Source organism: Phalaenopsis equestris, unplaced genomic scaffold (genome assembly GCF_001263595.1).
Source record: "Phalaenopsis equestris unplaced genomic scaffold, ASM126359v1 Scaffold000098, whole genome shotgun sequence".
Classification (NCBI taxonomy): Eukaryota; Viridiplantae; Streptophyta; class Magnoliopsida; order Asparagales; family Orchidaceae; genus Phalaenopsis; species Phalaenopsis equestris.
Window position 1 is genome coordinate 1192970 of NW_018164540.1, and position 22200 is coordinate 1215169.

The 22200-nt window shown below is 33.9% G+C and overlaps 1 protein-coding gene across 4 annotated transcripts in view; it reads left to right on the forward strand.

The window, feature by feature from the left end:
* The first annotated feature begins 467 nt into the window (after positions 1 to 467).
* Positions 468 to 22200, forward strand: part of LOC110020476 (serine/threonine-protein kinase TOUSLED) — a 40746-nt gene continuing 19013 nt past the window's right edge. Inside the window, exons 1-8 of one of the 4 annotated variants that reach the window (XM_020718593.1) lie at positions 468 to 1054; positions 1454 to 1537; positions 2472 to 2522; positions 2593 to 2802; positions 6770 to 6877; positions 6966 to 7010; positions 10696 to 10808; positions 17943 to 18009. In XM_020718593.1, coding sequence (XP_020574252.1) covers positions 842 to 1054; positions 1454 to 1537; positions 2472 to 2522; positions 2593 to 2802; positions 6770 to 6877; positions 6966 to 7010; positions 10696 to 10808; positions 17943 to 18009 — 891 coding nt within the window. In that variant the 5' untranslated portion in view covers positions 468 to 841. Of the gene's footprint in view, positions 1055 to 1261; positions 1349 to 1453; positions 1538 to 2449; positions 2523 to 2592; positions 2803 to 6769; positions 6878 to 6965; positions 7011 to 10695; positions 10809 to 17942; positions 18010 to 22200 lie in introns of those variants that run through there. The other 3 variants (XM_020718596.1, XM_020718594.1, XM_020718595.1) reach the window with 3 other exon arrangements.

The window sequence follows — 22200 nt, forward strand, 5'->3', positions numbered from 1 at the left end:
ATGTAGCTCTATGTGTGGACTCCAATAATATGCCATCACGTGTGCTACATCGTGAAGATTAATTAAGGAATATTGAAGTTGAACCATGAATGTTATTTCATGTTTATTGAAGAGAAACTCATATATTTAACTTCAATAATTTTAAAATAATCCAGAAATTACTTCAAAATAAACTCTGCGGCTTTACTTCAATACCCTAAAATAACACTGCAAATATTATTTCAAAATTATTGAATTAGAATATATGAATTTATTTTTAATAATTCTGAAATAACATTTTCAGTATTATTTCAATGCTATTGAAGTAAAGCCGCAGAGTTTATTTCGATGTTATTTCGAATTATAGAGGAGTTCGTAGTTACACTTTAATAGTTTTTTAGATGAGCTCAATATAGAACACATGAATGTATATTACTGAGTCTGCACTCAAAACTACACCCAGAGTTTGAACAGAAAAATTTTCCGTTGACATGCATTCAATCAAGGGGTTGAGGGCTGAGGCCTTGGGTTCTGAGTAATTCCACCAGTTTCAGCCGCTCGTCCGTTTCCTTTATAGTTCCTCGGGACATTTCCCAAAACGCCCTTCCCTCGCTCCCAAATCTCCGCTTCACCGCCATTTCCTCCACCGCTGCATTCGCCATGGTGGAGGACGAGCATCCTAGCGGGCCGGCGCATGTAAAAGGGGTTTCCCTCGTTCTCCATCCTCATTAATTCCCATCCGTTAGGGGCTAGGGTTTTTGGAGGCCTTGCAGAGCCACTCCACACTGGTTTATACAGAAAAAAGAGCTTGTTTTTTGTTGGTTTTTTTCTCCGGCTTTGTGGCAACTCGATCCGATCGGACATGTCCGACGACATCGTCATGCATTTAGCATCGAACTCGAACTCCTCGGACCCGACGCTTCCATCTAAACTTGCAAAATTGGAGGCCCGGATGGCCGGCAAGAGCTCTTCTTCACCATTGATGCAGCCGGGGTGGCAGCCAGCTTCTACGGCGAAATACGGTGGCGCAGTGGACTTCCAGGCTTCGTCGTTATCAAGTGATTCAGACGATGATGTCAGTTAGTTATTTGTTTATTTGGTTATTTGTTTTGAATTGTGCGATAGACGAGTAGTATCATGTTCTGGATGTTCTATCTTGATTCCGTGCTGATATTGAGATGAGCGATTTTAATTCTCTGCTTCCAATTAAAACCTGAAATGGTAGTCGTTTTAGGAGTATTGCGAGTCGGGGCTGATGTGGAATTATTGCTCATATCTGAAGCTATGATTTTATGAGAATGGAGTTACATTTCCTCCGTAAGGGGTTAAATCCTTGCAGCTGGAACTGATCAATTAGTTTGTTCTTGTCGTGAGTGAATATATTTCCATTTATCGAGGCAAAAGTAATGTAGATTACCTTGCGATTAGTTGAGCTGGGATGCCTTGCTAATATTGGATGTGCTTATTTGTACAGAGTGGTGGAGCTTACTTGATACAAAGAAACTTTCAAAAGCGGCAAAGAACTTTAGATGATGAACATGCATTAGTTTGTTCTGAGGTTAGTTGATTATGATATTATGCCTGTAAACTTCTTAACAATGCTCGGTTCTACAATGTATTTATGTGTTGGGACATCTGAATTATGGTCATTTTTTGGCTTTGAAGATAGGGAAATTCATATTAAATGTTCAGCATGCTTTGTCGATGCACCTTATCAGAAAGTGTCGTTTATTTTTGGTTTCAATGCACTATTTCCTGCTTCTATTATTTCTCTCTTACATTTTTTCTTCTAGTCCAGTGGTAAGAAGAATCCTACATCTTTTTTGTTGTTCAAAAACCTTTTGGTAATTGAGAAGGCATCCCTCTGATGTATTATTTGGGAGATGGGGGTGATAGTTTGTTCTTGAGGGAGGTCTTGAATGAAGAAGTAGAATAATTTCACACTATTTCTCTTGAAATTCTTTATTTTTATTGATAAAAACTTATCCTATATTTTTTTTGTTGTTCAAAAACCTTATGTTAATTGGAAAGGCTTCTCTTTTTTACCTTTTGCGGGAAATGAAGATGAGAATTTTCTCCCGAGGGAGTCCTTGAATGAAGAAGGGGAACTTTATGTGCGAGTGGGTAATTTCAATCTGAGTAATTTTGCTTGCCATATTTCATCAAGTTTTTCCGATTGGGTGGAACTTTATTAGAATATATATAGCAAAGATAATGATTTAATCTAAGAGGGATCATCACTATAGGGAATGGAAAGGAAGACAATAAGTCTCTATATCATAATTGCCTTTCTATGGATTGCAAAAGAGATAACTGGTGGCATTATAACATTATAATCTGCTCTTTATTGAAATGCTTGTTGCTAGAAGTGGAGCTTACCTAGTCTTATATTATCATTGATTTTGAAAGGCCCTCTTCACAATAGTTTTGATTGCCTAGTCCTTTGGATTTTTTTTTTATGGCTTATGAGTGTGTGGGAGGGGCTTGAGAAGGTTGCTGATATATTGGACAAAGGCAAGCAAAAGCTCTGCCCGAGGAGGGAGGTACACTATATTTTCTTTTTTCATCCTTCTATATGTATTTATGATATGCATTTGCTATGAAAATTATTAGGGAGCAATGGATGGAAAGATAAAAGTTACCGAAGCAACTGAAGTTAGAAGCACCTTTGATGATGACTCTAAGAAGAGGAGGCAAGGTCGGGGTCGAGGTCGCTCTACCACAGGCAGGAGACATGGTTCCAAGGCTTGTGATCAAACACGGTCTATGTCTTCATCATCCATGCCACTGTCCAATGGCCATATTGAGATGGCAGCACAAAAGGTGTTTATAATATTAATATTAATGCAATTCTTATTCTTTAAAATGTAAAGTTTATTTTGGTAGTTGCCATCAAGAGCACTGATTTTAGTGTTTTCATACCCTGAATAAGCAATTTATTGGAGCATCATCGTTTATGTTTCATTCTGGTTTCTCTAAAATGCAGCCTACCCTTCCAACCGACAACCCTAGATTTTATATTTTGTATGCAGCCTACCCTTTCTTGTACATTCATTTTGTCATAACTCTTTATTTTTTGGCAAAATTGTAATGCTGAATGCCACAGCTTTGTGATTGAAATGCACATTTTTGAGAACCCTACAGATCTATTAATAAGCCGAGCCATGCGTTTAACCATCTCAGATTAATTCCTTGATGAAATTTGGAAGGCATTTAGCATGGTTGCTTGATGATTTAGTGAGTTGTCTTGCAAAACCATTGATTATTGTTCTTTTCTGTTAACCGTTCGCATGATTGATTATTTTCAGTAGGACCTATATTTTTATTGAAGTTCTATTTGATTATTTGGGGGCTACGTATTTACGGAACCAACTGATTTTATTATTTTTATGTAAATGTTAGTGTAATTAAGGATAATGATTATCAGTCATATCTGGCTGTGTAAATGCATAGAAGATCTTTATGTGGTTTTTATTGTTCTTGAGAAGATATATAATTGAGTAACACGAGAATTGCCTTGGCATACATCAACAAAAAAGTGTGTCATAGCTATGAATTTATTTAAAATATATATGATGAAGTACTGACCAATATTAGAAGTAGCCGTGGAATGACTTCTGCTTTTCTTTTTTTTTTTCAATTGTCATAGGATTGTATAAACAATCAATGTTAAGTCTTTTTCTAATTGGGTATGTGGATTATTTTAAAGGATTTGCCAAGATGTCATATTTCTAATCAATGTGTCTTCTATTTAAAAATGTAAAAAGGTTGAACAATTAACAAAATTCTTAAAAGATAGAAGACTTATAGTTAGTGGACTAAAAATGGAGGTATGAGTTGCATATTCGTGGGTGCAATATAAAAAATTATCAATGAATTTTCTTAAAAAAAGTTATCTTGGTGTGACATTTTTAGGTATATTGAATCTTTTATATGGAATAATGTGATTTAGATTATCATATAACTTTTAGAGTTAGGATTCAACAATTAAAATAGAAAATGCTTAAGAGTATCATGCGATAAGAGAATGTCATTGAGGCTTAGTAAATTTATAGAACTACAACTAGGTCAACACTAATATATGGATCCTAGTCAACACTAATATATGGATCCTAGTTTTTTGACTAAAAGGTTGTTGACGGCAAAGTCGAGATTCATAAAAATGAGAATGTGAATTTGAACGTGTGACAAAGTTAAAAATGCTAAGTTAAGGATTGTTTGATTTGTGGAGTGACTGTAATGATATGTATTGAAAATCAGGTTATTGGAATTGGATGGTTCTAGCATGTGTAATGAATTGTCGAAAATGCATCAGTTAGATGGGCATCTAAATGTAATGTGGGTGGATTGAGAAAAGGTGTAGAACTAGGGTAATAATGATATAATTGTTCAAAATGGCTTAAAAAATATGTTTAAACTGTCAGACAACCTCAAGAGGAATAATTCAAAGTCATGGATTTATGATTCCAGTCATAGATAGTAATAGGATAATATTAATGATGACTAAACTACCTTTTCTGTGTAGTTTTTACAAAGTGTTATTTTTTTTCTTCCATGATTATTTATTTTAGACTATGGTAAATGGATTGAAGCATGTGTATCATCAGAATTTAGTTGTAAGGATAATTGGAAGAATTAGTTTCTCGATCTAATCAATATTTGTTTGGAAAAAAGTTTTATTTATTATATGCATCTGATTGTAACCATAATTGTAGGTTTATTGATGGACTTCATTCTATCAATGGAAAGCCTTTATCATGATAAAACGGAGGGCATCGTTCGCAATGAATGAAGAAATCAATAAATTAAAAAAGTTAGAAGCCAATATTGAGAGGGTTCTTCTTTTGGGAAGCGATGTTCATATTCATCTTGTGACCCATGCTAAAGTGATTGAATTGGTGCGACCTAGCTTGCATATCGAATTTCTAATCATTGTAAATTTTGGCAGATTAATTTGTTTTTGCATATCGAAGTTCTATTCATATCAAAATGTGTTGATATTACTTATATTCAAGTCATTAAAGATATGTATACTAGAGCTGTTACTTGTGTTTGAACTGAATGAGGATTGGCCAAGTATTTTTTTATTTTAGCTGGATTATATAAGGGATTGACTTTAAGCCTTTATTTTTTTCTTTTAGTTATGGATGCTCTTACTGGATATTTACAATTGAATGTACCTTGGTTTTTACTGTCTGATGATATCATTCTTGTGGATACGAGTAGAGAAAAAGTCCAGAAAAAACTTGAATTATGAAGGTGTACATTGGAGTCTAAAGCCCTTCGTTTGAGTAGATCTAAAACTGAATACATGGTATGTAATTTTAGTAGTAGTAGCTCTAGTGTCAGAGCTGTAGCTATGGGTGTTCAAATCATTAAAATATGTTAACTTTTTAGATATCTTAGGTTTATTGTTTAAAGTGTCGGTGATATAGATAGGGATATTAGTAGTAGAATTCAGGTTGGTTGATTGAAGTGGAGGAATGAATTGAGCCTATTGTGTGATAGAAAAGTATCGCTTAGACTTAAAAGAAAATTTTATAAGATGGTGGTGAGACCTGCAATGCTTTATGGTGCAGAATGTTGGCTATTAAAAGAGAAGCATAAAAAAAAGTTAAGTGTTGCTGAGATGAGAATGCTTAAGCGGATAAGTAGCTTGACACTTAAAGACAAAATGCGAAGCGAATCTATCTGTGGTGTTTGTGTAGCTTCAGTGGCAGACAAGATTAGGAAGAGTCGTCTTAGATGGTTTGTTCACATTAAACGTCGATCTTCTAAGGATCCGGTTAGGAGAGTAGATGTTTTAAATTCGACTTATGTTAAGAAAGTTAGAAGTAGACCTAAAAAGACTTGGGCATATTACATAAAAAAATGATCTTAATCTATTAAAATTAAATGAAAATTTGACACTCAAAGGACATAATGGAGAAAAAAAGATTCATAGCCGACCCCACATAGTGAGATAAAGGCTTGTTGTTGTTTTTGTTGTTGTTGTAATTTGTTTTTGCGTGTTTTTGCTATTGATTCTTGTTCATTTGTGCGTTAGTTATCTCCCCCACTCCCTTTGTCTCTCTACCATCCTCCCACAATACAAACTCTTTCAAAGACTGTTATGGATCAATCAAAAACAAAATATTTTGTGCACTATTTATCGTCGTGCTTTTTTTTTTTGGGATGGGAGAGTAACTTAAGAGGGCAGCCTGAAATTAATGAGAAACCTATTTTGCAGGTATGCACTATATCTGTGTTTTTTCTGCTTGCATAATACATTCTACGGTATAAATTGCTTTTGTTGTTCATTCGTTATTATATAGATATTAATGAGTTTTTTCCCTCTTAATTTTTTACCTTGACTAGTTCACGAGTCGCTTAACAAGTTGTAAATGTAATCATCATTCATGTCCTTTAACGAGGTAAATAGATGGAATAATTCTTTTTGTTACGCATTGGAGTTATTGATATGTAATGAAGTTTGTGCTTCTGTATGATTTGTAGAAGGCTCAAGTTCTTTTCTATTTGCCCATATTGCTAAATAATTTCTTTAGTTGATAATTTTGTGATAGCGTGCTATTGCACACACCTTCTGCTTTTCCGTGTGCGATATGCATGAACACTATTTTCTCTGAAAGAAATTTACCAAGAATTTATTTAAATGAGCATGTAGTTCACCGTAGATTTGCAGATATCCATTATAGTAATTTTTCTTCTTATTCCTTGTTTTGGGTTTATAAAGTGCCCTTTTCCCCCATCTTGCTATTTCTTGTTTAACTTTTCCGAATCATGAATTTAGGAGGAAATTCATTTATTACGAAGTAGAATTGCCTCATTGGAGGAGGAACTTGGAAAATGCCGCCAAGAAGCAACTGATAGTCAGCAGCTTTGCCACAAATTAGAAAAGGTGGAATATTACTTAATGCAATTCTATTCTATCATGACTACTATATTATAACTATGATTCACTTATTATTACTTTTTTACTTGCTTAGGAATTGAAGGACTTAAAAGAGCACGAACAACAGAGTACAATGAAGGTTACAGTTCATTGTTATGTACCACATGTTTAGCAACTTTTTTGTTTTATCATATTTTTTTGATTAGAAGTATATTTATGTCTGAAACATCATTTGATATAACCTATAATCTCTTATATTTTATTTTTTGTTAAAAAAATTTAAATATTTCTATGGAAAATTAGACCATGAGAAAGTGGAAATTGTGGAAAAAATATTTTTTCTACCCGAGTGAAGAAAGGAATCTGCCATTCATCACTTAATTGTGCATTGTAGATGTGTGCCATTTAGGAAGATTGATTTATATCATGCACCAATAGATGTGTGCCATCTAGGATGTTGATTTTCTAGTTCCGCCTTTTATGGAGGGCCAAACAATGCTCAAATTATATGGAAAAATTAAGTTATTTATTCAGGCTACTTTAGTGAAGCGCCCATGCTAAAATGGACACAATTTTAATTTGTGGGCCATGGATGTAATAGTAAGCAAGTACAACGGCATGCTTATTCTCAAATGCATAAACAAGATGACACACATCTAGGGTTATTAGACAGCCTGGGAAGATTTCTAGGAGAAATTTGTCTGTGTTCCTATGTTTCAGGCAGAGTCTAGGAAGATCAGACCACAAACATGCAGCCTATTTCCAGCTTTCTTGTTTCTTGAATACTTTTATGTCTTCACACGCTTATTGAATAATCCGTAGAAAGAAAATCCATACATAGTATATTGTTCATATGTATATTTGTACCTTTTGATATGTTTTGTTGAAGGAAAGGTTCTGAATATTGTTAATGATTTAGAAGTTTCTATCTACTACCAGCACTTTATTAAGCTCTTCATTTCAGCCGTGACTACACTTTGAAACAGGGGGTACTGTACTCTTATAAGTGATATAGGTTATGGCAAGTATTGTTTTGCGAAAGTTTGGTCTGACCAGCACTCTAGATAAACATGCGATTTTTGTTGGAGTTGTTTTTAAGAGCTAGATATAAATCTATCAATAATGTGATTGTGCAGGTCAATCAATCAAGCTTTTTGTTTTTTAAATGAGCTGGGTCACGAGCTAATTAGTATAGTTAGGGCTGGCTTGAGATTGGCTTGTTAGCTCATCGAGCTCAGTTTATGAGCCATTTATCGTGCCGAGTCCGAGCTGGCTCACGAATCGACTTGGCTCACTTACACCACTAATCTTCACGCCCCATATTTATATGCAAAGTCTAAGTAGCACTCATTAGCATAATGACCAGTTCAATGGCATTTTTAACCTGCCTTTGTTGAATGTTAAACACAAGCAGAAACAATTAGTTTTTCTTAGCTATTCTTGCTGATTGTAGCCTTACAAAGCTTAGATGCAGTGGGTGTAGGATATCTAACTTGATGTTTTTGACAAAAAGATGCACTACTATAATTGAACATGGCTACCCTTGTGGTCCAAGGATATTTAAATAATTCTTTTATTTCTGGTACAAGTTGAAAAGCATATCAAGTGATATGTGGTGAGGTGTCATGTTAAACATGATCCAAACAAGAGTGTTTTTGGGTTCTTTAGTGATTAGAAAGTGCTTATAATTCTTCAGTTTTGTTCATATATTCAACAATAATTTTAATTACTTTTTAGCTAATTTAATATCATTATATGACAAAAAAGTTTTATTCTTTTTAAAAGTTATTTCATTTCCACCCATCATTTTATGTTCTCTTCTTGACCTCTCTCATGTCTCTTTCTACACTCATTAGTTAGATTTTAGCTTGGCTAGTTAATTTCTTGTATGTAATGTTATGCATTTATTAAACATAGTTGGTTATCCAAAGAAATTATTAAAAACTTTAGGATTAATTTTATCATCATAGGTAAGCACTTTAACCTCTGTAGTTGACTCTACATTATTCATTTATGATTTTTGTTGACATCATTTGTTAAATTCCCTGAATTGTTTATCAAGACGATTTTCCTATCCACGAACATACAAATGAATTATTAGTTCTTCATTGCGATTGGAAATGACTTTAGGTCCATGTGCATGAATTTGATAGGTTTCCAAATGTTTTAGCTAGATGAATTTCATCACATATTTGGTTATGTTTGTTCAACAATTTGTCCATTGATTTTGCAAGTTGCCAAAATTTCATCTCTTTCATGATCTGTTTAGTTATGCTGTTGATTGGCTTTGCTGTTAAGTAACGTTATCCTTAATTTTTAATACCAATTTAATGCATGACCACTTAGGGCTGTCTTTCCTAATAAAACTAGAATGATGTATTTATGCTTTTATGCTAGGGTGGATTTACAAATTACTAGTTTCCGATCTAATGAACAACCCACCTTTTTAATGCCAGAAAGCAATAGTGAGCTTTATGAGCAGCTTATAGTAAAATGATTGTAAATATTTGATAATTTAGCATGATTTTGAAAACAAATACAATGAACAATCAAATATTTTAAATTTCCCAAAAGCATATTTATGATGTATTTAATTTCTGAAAAAATTCAAGAATACTATACTAGCCATTAATGAATTATGTAGGAAGAAATATACTAGATATGAAATTACTCAAGTGGGGAAAGATCAAGCCTCACTGGTACTGAGAAATGACTTACCTTAAAATTTGGTATCTGCATTTGTGCTATACTCCTAAAAATCATGCTTCCAACTTGCACCTACAAGTTTGAAAATTAGAAATAAAATTTATTGAAGCCCCATTCTTTGATTACATCTCAAATTACTATTTATACTATTTATAACTCTTCATAACATAACCTTAAAGATTAGATTGGCACAATATTAATATCATTTTATGTTTAGATCTATCAAAATTTCACCTTGAAATTCCTTAAAACAACTGCTTCGGAAATTTTTAAAAAAAATCACAAAGCATTCAAGAGTTTCCATCCTAAGCTATAGGTCCTACATATTCTGACACATGCAGGTTCTGCCCCGCATATGGGTGCAAAGAACTGGATAAGTTAAAGCAGGAATAATTGCAAATCTTGCTTCATATAAAGCACAAAGAGAACTCAGAAACGTAAATGTTGCACATCCAACCGTATGTAGGATCCACAAGCTCCTTTTTTTAACCATTTTTTTAACTAGATGCTAACTATCACCTCATCAAGGAAGCTATCTTGTGTCCAAAAAGATTGCTTCATAATTAGTGCATTTGACTAATAGAAAAGCTGAGTCTTGAATTTTGCTTGTCTAGCAATAGGGATCATACCTGTTTTGCTGACAATATTACATTATTAATCACAAGCGAAGGAATTTGATGTTTATATGTTAAAATCATCCAAATCTTCATGTAATATAACGCCTGTTGAATATCCAGACCTTTTTAATATTCTTCTTAGGTTTCTATTTCATTGGTGTTTATGCAAGTACATTAATCCATGTGAAGTGACTTTATTGGGCAAGATAATTTTTGACATGATGTATGATATGGATTCAATTCCTCTAACGACTTGTACTGTAAGATTAGTATATATATATAAAGTTGCTTTGAAACTAAATTTATCTTCTCTATTAATTTGTTTGTTTGCTTGATTCATATATTACATGCAACATTTTTAATTGTTAGATTTGCCACTCATCATATAATATATGGAAGGGCAGTACGTAATTTAATATTTTATTATGCTTTAATGTTTTCATTTGAGGTAGCACATGTCTCGTAGAATTCCAATTAATATCTGTCATTATTCTAATGCAGCGAGTAAAGGTTCTTTCTGATTTGCTGATATCTATAGCTAAAGCCGAGAGACAAGAAGCAAGAATGAAAATAAGGCAAGAATCATTGAGGCTTGGCAATGTTAGTATTATCAGGTAGGTTCTTCATATCACATTTTTAGCTGATTTCTCACCCCTTGCACTATGAGAAGCAATTAAAGTGGCCTATTGATAGTTGAACTCAGTTTACTTTAGTAAAGCTATGATTATGCATGTAGGTGTACTTTTCATCTGAAATTCAGTGTAGCATCTAGCTTATACTTCTTGGTATGTCCCTATCTTACACTATACATCAGATTATTGGAATATGAGCATGCGTTGAATATGTTATCTATACCATTATAGTGACGTAGCTTTTGCTGAAGAATTTTGGTTTAATCATCTATTTGAAATTCGGTTCAACAATTTTGTGTTTTTCATCTGGTAATATTTACATAACTAGATGAGCTAGCCATATATAAATATAAATATCCTACCTCCAACATTTAAGGCTCGAGACATGCTAATAAATATGTTTTCTTCTGATCCATTACTAATTAATATCCAGTATGCCAAAGATAGATCTACCAGAATAATTTTCTTAACTTATATTATAACAACTATTAGCAGTGCACTTGTGAATAAATCATCCATTAATCAAGATGAAAGGCGCACAAGCAAAATGCTGTTGCTTTAGTTCTTGCCATATTCAAAATGTTTTTATATCAGTAACACTTTAAATTACTGATGAAAGGGATCGATCAATCAATGACATATTGACAACCTAAATTTCGAATGTTGAGTAAATAGGCTCATATATGATGACATTCTCATGCATACTCTTTCGAGTGGTTTTCTCTGAAAAGAAAATACCCCCTAAAAACATGTGTAGGATGGACACCATCTTGTTTTATTGCTTGCTTATCATTGAAGAGAACTGTTAACTGATCTGGCTTCATTTTTTGCATCAGCAAAATTGTATTGTCAAACATCTCCATTACTCTATAATAAATATAAATGCAAATTTTTTGCTCCAAGAGAGAAACTACAAGTTCTCAAACTTTCAACTCATGGATTGAGTCAATTGCAGCTCACTAATGGAGCATTGCTTTCATCCATGATGTGAAATCCTATCTTCTTATGGCTTCTTAATACATCATGAACTCATGGCTACTTAATACATCATGAAGATAATTCATTGTTATCCCATGTTTTTTTTTGTCTATACATTTTTTTTTGTAAATATACTTTAGATAATAAGAAATATTATATTCTTTGGTCCATTGTATTACACACATACTCATGCGTTACAGCATGCTTGAATTATAATTTATGCTGAGTTGGTCACTGAAGGAATGGATCTTCGTGGACTTTAACTCCTTGATTTGTTGATAAGAAAATAATTGAGGTAAAGGAAGAACTTTAAATGTAAATTGAAGAATTTTTGCATGATTAAAGGAAAGGATGCCTCAAACGAAGGAATATAGAAGCTAGAGATTGGGAAAGAAATGTCCATAGTTGGAGAAAGTGGGTGCTTAAGGGAAAGTTATCTTTTTATTCTAGAACCAACCACTGTAATTACACTCGAAGACCTTCTAGTTTAATAGAAGTCACAAATTATTTTATCATCTTATCTCTAATAGAAATGAAAAAATGTTATATATGCAATGACAAATGACTATTTTACCCTAAAATATGTATAAAAAATAATTAATCAGGATGATGATAGTAACATGAAAAAAAAAGAAATTAACTGATTGACAGATAAAAAACTAGTGGTTGGCATTTAAAAGTTGATTTCTTTATTACTGCAATTCATCTAATTTGAAGTATTTTAATCTAAAGAGTTAAAATAGTGAGAGGAAGATTTGGAAGTCTTTCTAACTTAATGACTTAGCAATATCAATCTTGTAGAAAATCAATGCCTGAAAAGGAGAAAATTAGGAAATCTTGTTGAAGATGTGATAAATGAGGAATTCATCATGGGGTAGAAGAGATGAATGGGAAGAATTAGAACATGCTCAAAAGTATTGGCAAAAGATTTTTGCAATAGACATTTAAGAACATCATCTCTTGAAAGTTATTTTCTCAAAATTTGAAGATCTTAATAAATAATAATAGATGATTTGAATTGATCATAACATTTTGCGAAATTAGTCAAAAGAAATTGAATTTGGTTTTATTTATTTGAGTTTGTGATTGTATTAGGTTGAGTTGATATTTTGGGTTGTATATTTTAGATTTGTCAAGAAAGAAAGAGGCAGGCCTAGGAAAACTTGGGCGTATTGTATAAAAAATGATCTTAATTTATTAGAATTAAATGAAAATATGACACTAAATAGGACGCAATGGAGAAAAAGGATTCATGTAGCCGACCCCACTTAGTGGGATTAAGGTTTTGTTGTTGTTGTTGATGTGTTGATATTTTAGATTTGACAGTTTGGTTAGGGCTGAATAGTGGGTTGGGTTGATTGACAATTGATTGGGTTCTTATTCAGGTTGAGCTAATTCCAGTTGGTTTAGATTATCTTGTTTTAGGGAAATAGATTGAGTTGAGTTCGAGAATCAACTAGTAAATGCTTTTTTAAAACTAAAGAGTTTTATTTATAGGAGTTGAAGCTAGGTCCTTGCTATGCATGAGATATGAGAGGAAAGAATGAGTATTATGCATGCAAAAGGGAGATGACAGGTTGGAGCTGGGATTCGAGCAAGGTTGATAAGCAAAATTTTTGAAGAGTGAACTAAATTTACCCTTTTTATGGCCAAAATTTATTTTCTTTAGTAGAATGATAACAAAATCCAGAAAATTTTATGTTAGTATCTACTAATGTCTCTTGCGATTGGCCTTCACAATCCAGTCATATAGCAGTTGGAATAATTGTTTTGTACTTGAATATAACAAAAAGTTTATCTATGCCATTGCATCCTATCTTGAAAAGAAAGAACATTATCTTTCAAATTTTCCTGGCTACCCTCTCGGAAATGAATTTCCTTTCATGAATAGACAAGAATCACTTGCTCTCAAATATCTTTTGTTTTAACAATAGACTAATATCCATTGGAGAAGGAATGTCCTGAATTTTTTTTTGAGAGTAAAGAGATATTTTTGAGCATTTAACTTGAAAGTGGGTGGCTAGTTTGGAATTGTGGTAAATTGTTTATTGTTCAAGAAGAGGAAATTAAAGTAAATTTGTGGTGTTATTTTAATGAGGTGGAGGGGAATAGACAAAGGGAGGGGGTTTTAATTTCTGGTACCATAGATATTCCCATGAGGGTGGGGGTGATATGCAATTTCGTTTTTTGATTTAATTAATTTTTTGAGTATAATTATTTGGCTTAAGATATACATGAGCATAATGTGTTTTAAACAAAGTTTGGATTATAATTTGGGCCAGTGTTGCGGAGGAGCTAGTATGTGCTATCCTTTATTTAAGCTGATTTTGGGAGGTTTAGGATTCGTTTATAGTCAAATGGTAAGTGGTTAGTTAATAGAAGGTGACGGTGAGCTTTAGGCAATGATCAGGACATGCTTTAATGCAATATCAAGGTATGCCATAATCAGGAAGTTTGTGCTGATATGATTTTGATCTCTTGAAATCTCAAAATAAAGTTATGCCTAATCTTAGCTGCTGTTATAATAAAGTTAAGTTTTGATATGATGCCATGATTTATAATTGTTAGCATTCATAATGATTGCTATCAAACTTTAGCTGTACTAATTACACTGTATTCCATTGTTCTTCTAATAGTTCAGCCGCATTCTTCTTCCTCGTTTAGATCTTGATCAATTGACATATAGTTCACAGAATCCTCCGCCACCCTCTTTTTAACAGCTGCTGCGGATGAACCTAATGGATGGCAATGATGCTAAAGCGTACCGAACATCTTTGGAAACCTCCATTGATTGTTGTTACCTTGCTAGCATAGTCTGCTGAATTCACTAACCAATGCGGGCGATCACTTCTCATCTATTTTTTTATTTGTCATAATAAATACAAAGATTTAAGGAATGTGTACCAATAATCAAATCCAGTAATTTAACATTACAAGAGTTGAATATTCAGCAAAATGATTCCCCCCTTAATATTCATGCATATTGTGGAAACACTGTGAATTACAGCTCCTAGATGCTTGGCTCCTGTCTAGCCTATCTTCCTACTACAAACTACATCTCTTGGTGTCTGCCTCCTTGAATGCCCATGCCCTCTTCCAACTACAGCTTACTGTCCTTACATTTGTTTCTTGCCACCTCATCTTTTTATAGACAATGTCACCTCACAATATCATGGGCTGTTCTAAATCCTAATTAGAATTAATTATATAATTTATTTTTTTCTAAATTATATATATTTTATATTAGAGATTCTCTTTGATTTGTTTAAATTCAATACAGATAATGAGATGGAACACTCAAACAATTTTCTCCATTTCTTATCATGATATTAGAACTTTAGTATTTTCTCTTCTTACATTTGCATAATCTGTAGACTTCACCATTGTATTGCCAAGATATTGCGGTTTTTATTACTGTGGCCTTCATTGCCACATTCTTGTTCCTATCATTTTCTTTCCTTTGTATCCAATCACTACTACCATTTTCATTATTGTGGATATCAACAATATCCATGTTACTTTGGTCTTAGGTTCTTTTGGAATTGAGATCGACAAACTAAAATTCAATGGGAGAATTACAAAACGTCCAATCAACATATTGTTTGAATGGAAAGAATTATTTCAAGTTATCACAATTGGTTCACACCTTCTTGATAGGAAGGGAAATTTAGATCATTTAGTTGACACCCAATTATGACAAGGAGATCTCATTTTCAATGCTTGGGATGAATAAGACATCTTTGGTGATGTCTTGTTCATGAAATTTTATGGTTCTTGAGATGGAACGCTTGCATGCTCCTCCATTCAACCAAGAAAATGTGGTGTGTAATGAATCGAATGTATTCTAAAAGTCATAATATGACCAAATCTATGAGAACAAAACCAAAATCTCATTCACTAAGCAAGGAGGATCCATCATTTAATATTCCAATTTATTATGAGGTTTTTGGCTGGGGATAAAAAAAATATCAATGTATCAAATAGAACGTGAAAATCATTCTTTAAGGCTTATTTAGAAAGATTTTATATGTGTTTTTCTTAGTGAAGTAAATGTTGATTTGGATGCTTTAGGGTACAAATTCTTAGAAATGAGGATTTATATCTACTAATGAAGTTATTGCCATCATTTAATAGAAGAAGAGAGAAGGGGTGTTATGATTACTGATAGCCCTGTTGATGGTTCGACTTTAGTAACAAAGGCTACAACAAAGTCCGATTCAAAACTCTCCTCCCGTCTCAATTATGTCATGACCATTCATTCTTCGTTATTTTTAAAATCATGTTTTTTTATCATTAAAAAAATAAATTTGAAGAATTTCATTGTGATATTTATGAGTCAGCAAAACACGAATGAGGAATCACAACTCAGTATAAAGAATGTAGAAAAGATTTTATTTGATTATTGATCTTGAAAATTCATATAACCTAGTATTATAAGAATTGATTTGGCATGCTTTTAAGCAAAAAAAAAAAAAAAGTGTAAAATTCATGCTTACATTATTTAAGATGTGTGATAGTGAATTGACTATTATTATTAGTGAAAGAGTAATGTGAGGATTTTGAATTATTATAATTTTACATCAAGGATCAACATTGAGTTCATATATTCCTATATTGATTATATAGATGCTTACAAATGTATGTAAAGTGAGATGGCTCTAGTCATGTTTTTTTGTAGATTATATAGTTTGAATTGCAGAGACTTTTATTGAAATCAATGACAAATCTGTATGATGTAGAAAATGTGTAGAAAATAGTGGCCTTCAGAATAATTTAACAAAAATTAAGTATACAATATGAAATCTTTTAATGAGCATGATGTTAATAATTATAATTTATGTTATTAGAAGAAAATTTAATACGAGTACATTATATACTTAAGTATTGTGGATATGTTATAAAGAAGAAGATTAAAGAGATAGATGAGCATGTAATTTTTAGTTAAGAGCTAGATGATTATAATAAAGAAATGACTCTAAAGTTTTACGTGAAAATAGTATATCACGGAGGCTTAAGAGGTAATTTTATGAAATCATAATTAGAGCAATGATGGCGCATGTTTCCAAATCTTGGATTATAAAAAAATCATTGATATATAAATTGAGTGTGGCAACAATAAGAATTTTAAGATGGATGTGTGATAAAACTAATGGCGATAATTTAAGGATTGATTCTATCATAGGAAATTTTAGGGTAACATCTCTTGAATATAAGGTGACTGAAAATAGATTTAGGCGATTTGAACATGCACAATGATGGTAGAAAATACTTCTATTAGATGAGTCAATAAAATTATTGCCAGAGTATTAACAAGAAAAATGAGTAGATCTAAGATTACATGATTAGAATTTGGTATAAATGATTTGTGAAAAATAGTTAAAACACATTAGACAATATTCGGTAAGAGTGAATGGAAATTAAGGGTTTATAGCACCGACCCCAAGTAGTTGGGATAAGGCAAATGATGATGATGAAGACGAGGCTAACTTAATTTTCGGTGCAATTAAGCAATCCAATGCCACATCAATTTTGGTTATATTCTTCTAAAAATCCTTGCTTTAATCAAATTTACCCTTTTTTACTTTGGGATATTTTTAAGCTAAATCTTCAGGTCTGTAGCCAAAATAGGGGAGATTGACAGTGCTTTTTTTAGTTCAACTAGAATTTCATCTACAAGAAATCAGCGTGGAAGCGCCATTCCATTCCATGTGAATTAAATTTTTTTTTATTCCCCTTTCCGTTTGAACTATCATTTATTACTTGTTATTTAATCAGTGAGATTTATGGCTTTGCATTACGACCCAGTGTCTTTTCTTGATAGAAGGATCCTTAATTTGGATCATTCTTCTACTAAAACTTTGGAAGTTTTCTGTACTTTTCCCTCTTTTTTGAAGGCTTGCTGGTATACAACACATAGTCAAGGATTTTGTAGTGTTTTAATTTCATGACCCCAGGAGGCTTTTCTAAGCCATCAATATAGTGCGCCATGTCTTTCTCTTATGAGGTTCATTACTTGATATTTTTCACCGTGGATATCTTTGTATGTATAAAGTTTGCATTGCATATTAAGATGGCAGTTGATATATCACAATCGGTCTAATCATGGCTTATCTTTTTTGCTTTCTCATGAATCTTTAGAGCTGGGACTGTCATTTCAGAGACTTGGGAAGAGGGTCAAGTGCTGAAGGATATTAATGCTCATCTGGTAAGCTTTTCTATATTGTTTAGTTGCTTTTTTTTAATCTCAAGTAACACTTCAGCAATTTGTGGCTAACATGGAGATGCTATTTTTAATTTAAGCAGTAATTTGAGTGTTGGATAAAATATGTAAGGTTAACTAGCTTTACTAGCTCTTTTTTTTTTTTTTAAATTTTTATCTTTTTTTTTTTTATTGAAGGGTGAACTAGCTTTACTAGTTGGGCCCTAATTTATGACGACTCATTTTTCTTTTTATTCATGGTGTCAAACTTATTTTTTGCAAATCATTTAGAACAAGTTTTATATATATCTCCTTAATTCTACTCCGTGTCCTTTTAATCTTTTGATTTATCTACCCATCTAATGAGTTTATTTGGATGTTTTGTTAACACCCTTAAAGCACCAAAATCAATTTTCATTTATAGCATCTTCTATCGATGCTACTCTAATACTTTATATGATACTTCCGTTTTTTTAATTTGCCATTTATAATTTCACCATGCATTTATCTTAATTCTGTATTGGGTGATAGTTGTTATCCTCTAAAATTGCATTTCATATCTGCATTTTTTGTGTTCTACTAATTGTAAGCTCTCTGTCTTGTAAATAATTCTTCTATTGTTCTCTTTTTTTAATTTATTCATTAGATATGTGACCAAAGAAAAATATGTTGAGATTTTCATACCTATTTTACACTGTTTTTTATGATATTGCACTTTAAAGAAATGTATTTTTTGATGTTTTGTTGTAGGAATGATGAATTAGGGTCATTGGAGCAAAAAGATGCAAAAATGAACGAATTTGAAGCGAAAAGGACCAAAATGTGAAAATTTGAACTAGGGCGCCGACGGCGTGCCCAACGGCGCCGACAGCGAGAATTTCCCGAGACTCCAGATTTAATAATTTAGAAGGCCCGCTGACGGTGCTCTCGAGGCCGCCGACGGCAAGATCGGCGATTACTTTCCAAGGTGCATTGAATGTGGTCGATTTTTTGAGGGATGCTTAGGCAACTCTTAAGAAAACTCATCCATAACTTTAAAAGAAGATTTTGGCCGAAAATGGAAGAGTTCGAGGAGTTGGAAGGTTAGAACAGCGTCCAAGAGTTCCAGTAGTGTGTAGAGTGTTTAATTGTGAGGAATTCTTCGAGAGATTGTAAGAGTAGAGAGAAAGTGAGAGATTTCCTCCTTCTTACCGCTTTAAAGAAGAATTTTGTGTTGTAAAGAAAAGAAGAGATTCAGAGGAACTTCGAGGAGTTTACTTGGAAATGAATTAGAGATAAGTGTTATTTACTTGTAATTTGTATGACTTCGCTTTTATATATGAATTCCGATTTTTGTTGCGTCTTCCCCATGAGTTCTGAGTAGTTTTCTCTGTCTTTCTCATTGTCTTGAGATTTGTGAAATGATGATTTGAATTAGTCGAGCCATGAAAATATTAAAGAAGTTGTGATGACCTTTTCACTTCGATCTTAATTTACTTTCAATCCGACCAATTGATTTGTTAAAATATGTTGAGTTTTACAACTAAAGTGAAGATTACATCCAAGATTCAGGGAGGTCAAACAAAGTCCTTAAAATTTGGGTGTAAATAAATAAAAAAATAAAAATTATCGGGCGTAGAATTGGAGATTTTAGAGCGACAAACTAAAATCCCCAATTCGGTTCTATCGTTTGGCTGCTGAAGTGTAAATGTTAGCCCTTAGGCGAGGAGAACGTGGGAGCTCCGAAATGAGAGCCGGTATCCTCCCAGCCTAGCCGCAGATTCAGTAAACATGCATAGGATTAGTCAATTTTCTTTATGTCTGAACCAAAGGGTAAAGAATATGTATGCTTTTATTTGACACAATACAATTTGAACTGATTCACTTTACACATTCACTATAATTTTTTGACAAAGAGAAAGATGATTTCTTATATATTGAATATCACATTTAAATCTTCATTACTATAATTAGTTATTTGATAGTTATTAAAATTACATATTTATTTCAATTGTCTATTATACCTATTAGTTATTTGGTATAATCACAACTGGGTCTGTAGCTGTATTATGTTATTCTTCTTCAATTGTTCTTCTTCAAGAACTGCGGTTTTGGAAAGAGGATCGGATTGCATCTTCTCAACATGGATGATGGGTGGCTGATCTTTAGTGATATCCGACCTTAGATGAGAATGCAAACGATATCAAATAGTAGAGCTATGACCAAACATACTATAATGAGAGCAATAAGGAGGGTGTGGTTCAATCTCAACCTTTTGCCAACACCCGTTGTGAGTGATTTCAATCCATATCTCATTCGGAGCTGGTGGAGTGTTATCCCTCTCAAGTAACACACAAGCCACAGAGGGTCTGGTGACAGCAAACGTAGGATTATCATTATCAACCTTGTTACCGTAAGCAGTTGCTAAGGAGTAGAGAATTTCCAAGTTGAACAGATGTAATTTTAACTCCAGAAACTTTATCCAATCCAGAAACTTAACTCCAGAAACTTTATCCAAACTGGAATGATAGGGGACTCTACTTTTGGATCAAAACCAACAGATCACTTCAAAATTTTCATATAACGATTGTCGATCTTGATAAATTTCTGAGAAACAATGTGAGTTTAATCAAAATCGTGAGACAACTAAATCAGTATGTGTCGACTGTCAAGTAAACCAATATTTCAACTGCCCAATAATTTCATAGCATTTCATAGCATCAAATTCATTTCATAGCATCAAATTCTTTTTGAATGATCTCAAGTTTTGGTTGACCATAAAGGAATTTTCCCACAAGATCAAAACGCCACGAAGATGCTAGAGTACTAGTTTCAACCTCTGTGAGAATAAGAGCAGACTTTCCATTTTTTCCCCCAGTTTTTTAATAAATGTGTGATCACCACCACCTTCAAGAGCCTCGTGAAATGATTGTGGAACATTGCTGATTGTGCAAGAGCCTCGTGAAATGATTGTGGAACATTGCATAACTGACCGATTTGAAAACCAGAATCTGAACCTGAAAGAGGAGCACGAGTAAGAATGGGAAAGTCGCCGGCAACTGCAGTGACATAGGAACGCATGGTCGAGGTCATCTGAAGAGATGCTAGGCGAGCTGCAAGGCGAGCAGACCTTCTGTCGGGCAGGGCGACAGAGGCGATTTCGATTTCTGTTGGGCAAGGCGGCAGAGGCGATGTCGATTTCTGTCGGGCAGGGCGAAGGCGTCGTCGAGTACAGAAGACGATGCGAACGTCGAGTGAGGGTGAGGAGGGACGAAGCGCAGGAGTAGTCGGAACGACGAAATGAAGAAACGTGAGACCCTTCTTCGTCGAAGCAGACAATCACAGGGCTTGCGGAATGACAGGAAGACGAAAAATATCGTAGGACCCTTCTTCGTCGGGCACGAGGAAGCCAGTGGAGTGAAGCCGAGAGATTCAAAGGAGGGAATCGCCGTGAGGCGAAACCCTAGCTCGTGATGTGAATGTTGTGTATATATTAAGGCATCACGAGTTCGGTTTCCCTATATATATATATATATATATATATATAAGAAAGTAAGCACACGATCTGCTTTGCTAGGGTTTCCCCCGATGGCGAAACCCTCGGGGCGAAACCCTCGTTTGATTCCTTCGGCTGTGCTCGACGACGATGAAGATGAAGCTCTGCGTTCGTTATCTGCGCCAAACGACGAAGGGCTTCGGCGCTGTTTTGAGCTGCGATTTTCATGTCGCAGTTTCATTTCTGCACTTCTCTGCTCGCCCGACAGACTCCTATTCGCAGAAGGGCTCGCTGCTCGCCCCTTGCCCGCCAAATGGCGCTGTTTTGTGCTGCGGTTTCGTTTCTGCGCCTCTCTGCTCGCCCAACAGACTTCTGTTCACAGAAGGGCTCGCTGCTCGCTTCCTGCCCGCCAGACTCCTGTCTTGTGAGGGAGATGACATTGACGCTCTGTTCCTATGCAAATGCTCTTGCCGACGACTTTCCTGCCCGTGCCCCTCCTCCAGGTTCAGCGCCTAGTTTTGCTATCGGTAAGTCCTGCAATGTTCCAAAATCTTTACATGAGGCTTTTGAAGGTGGAGGTGATCACACTTTTATTAAGAAACTTGAAAAAAAAATGAGAAACCTGCACTTATTTTCACAGATATTGAAATTGGTACTCTCGCGTCCTCTTGGCGTTTTTCTCAAGTGGAGAAATTTTTTTATGGCCACCCAAAACTGGAGAT